The sequence below is a fragment of the Ursus maritimus genome, unplaced genomic scaffold, assembly GCF_017311325.1.
Source record: "Ursus maritimus isolate PB19 unplaced genomic scaffold, ASM1731132v1 scaffold_13, whole genome shotgun sequence".
Taxonomy (NCBI): domain Eukaryota; kingdom Metazoa; phylum Chordata; class Mammalia; order Carnivora; family Ursidae; genus Ursus; species Ursus maritimus.
This window is the reverse complement of record NW_024423675.1, coordinates 60,494,844-60,496,889: the sequence shown is the minus strand read 5'-3', so window position 1 is coordinate 60,496,889 and position 2,046 is coordinate 60,494,844. Positions and strand designations below refer to the sequence as shown.

General features: G+C 52.6%; 1 protein-coding gene across 1 annotated transcript in view; it reads left to right on the top strand.

Moving 5' to 3' along the window:
• The first annotated feature begins 1,347 nt into the window (after positions 1-1,347).
• Positions 1,348-2,046, top strand: part of TMEM242 (transmembrane protein 242) — a 29,077-nt gene continuing 28,378 nt past the window's right edge. The window contains exon 1 of the mRNA XM_008688523.2: positions 1,348-1,503. Within this exon, the coding sequence (XP_008686745.2) occupies positions 1,416-1,503 (88 nt within the window). The 5' untranslated portion in view covers positions 1,348-1,415. The remainder of the gene's footprint in view (positions 1,504-2,046) is intronic.

The following is a 2,046-nucleotide window of genomic DNA, read 5'->3' as shown; positions in this document are numbered from 1 at the left end:
TTTTAAACTGCCCTGCCTGGACCTTCAGAGCAATCATCTTCAGCAGTAGGTCCTGGGAATCTATTACGTAAAATCTCCCATAGGCAACGCTGCAAAACAGCTACTGGAATGGAAAGGTATGATAGCTAGAGCTAACATGTACTGAATATCTATTTGTGCCAGGCACTATGCTAACTTGTTTATTTACATTGCTTCCTTTAATTCTCACAGCAACTTATAAGGCAGATACTGTCAGTTTCTTTTACATATGAGGAAACTGAGGCAAAGAGCCTAAATAATTCAGCCAAGTTCACATAGCAGAGAAGAACTTAGGACCCGAGCCCAGGTTTGAGCTACTAATTGCAATTAACTAATGCATTCATTTACTCATTGACTCAAAATTTATTATGTGTGACCAGGGAAGGAATTGAGAGCCAGAGAATCTAAAATTGAATAAAAATCTCCATCCCCATCCCCAAAAAAGTACATGGCTTTTGTGCGTGTGTTCAGAATGAACAAATGACAGATTGTCTCATTTAAAAGATGATGTCATGTGTCGGTGTTTGAGATGCTGAAAAGATTTTCTGACTTCCAGCCTCTTCCTTTCAGTGACCATTTATAGAATCCACCACCGTTGGCAAATCAGCCTCCCAGACTGTGAGGCCCAGGCCCGTCTGGGGGCCGCCAGCACCAGCGTCTCCCCGCAAGAAGGGCTCTAACGCGCGGTCCGTGTTAGCAAGCCCCTCAGGGCGGTCCTCAGCTGTCCCCGCTGGGTTGTCTCACTTCAATTCAGCAGGATAGCCATCCACCTCTCTCGGTAGGTCCATCAATCAAAGCGCGGGGAAGGAGGTGTATCACAGCGGAGCTGTCGGGTTGGCTCTCTTCCACGGATAAAACCTGTCACTTACACCTAAAGTGAGCACTGCTACGAAATTTCCCAGCAAAGTACAGAGAGAAGACGGAGACCTGGTTTTTAGAATCGTGAAATATTAGCGCTGGTTAAATCCCTGGACGTAACGGAAGGCTGATCAGGAAACCGAGCTCCAGGGTCTCGAACTCGGCTGGCCCTGGGCTCCCGGCGCAATCTGCGACCGCTCACTGCCTCCTAGAGTCAGAGCCAAGCACTGTTTCAGATAGAGACAGTATTCTGGTGCAGCGACCATCACCTTGGGGCAGGCAAATGGCCCAACCTGGAGGCGGCCTGGGAGGACTGCACCCCCACCCCCCGGGGCTGGGGTGGGGACACCACGTGCAGCCACCACATTTTCCTCCTCCGGTGGCGGCGGAGGAAAGGGGGTTTGGGGTCAGCGGCCATTCCCCGGACGAGAATTCAGAACGCACAGGCAGAGGTGCTAGCGGAACCTTTCTCCTCCGCTCGTTCTCGCTTCCCCTCGAACACAGTTGGCGTCGGACTCAGTAGTGGAAGCTTTATAAACATGGAGACGGCCGGTCCCGGACCTGGGCCGTCGTCCTCTCGTCTCGAGGCTCCGGGATCCACAGACGATCCACTTTTCCTGGTGAAAGGTGTGGTGGGGTGAGCTGCTGGTGTCGGGGAGAGCTCTTCCGGGGCCTGCGCTGGAGCCGCTATTCCCACACTGACCCCGCGCTGGGAGACCTTCCCTGGGGCTGCCCCCGAGTTCAGCTGGTGGGGATCGGCCATTCAGGAGTCGTGCGGGGTGGAATCTCCCCCGGGCGCGGGGGGCGGGGGGCTGATCCGGCGAGGTATTCTGTGTGCTGCATTTCCCCCATCCCCTCTACAGTTCTCTCGTGCCTTCCCCTTTCTAACTTCCACTAGCTTGTTTCCCGTCCCCCCTCCCCGCCCCGGGAGAAACTTCAAACCGTCCCCGGGAAAAGGGGAAGGGACCCTGGGCCAATTCTCAGCGCATGGGAAGGATCCTGCAGAATGATCTGAGGTCACGCAGCTTTAGCACCGCTATCGTTTACCTTTGGCCAGAGCTGCCTAGCTTTCGTTTCTGAAATTTCAAAAAATGACTTAAACTGTGATTTAAATAGTGTCTGAATTTACTTGGGTGTGTCTTCTTAACTTAAGGTGGTTTTTTTTTTTTT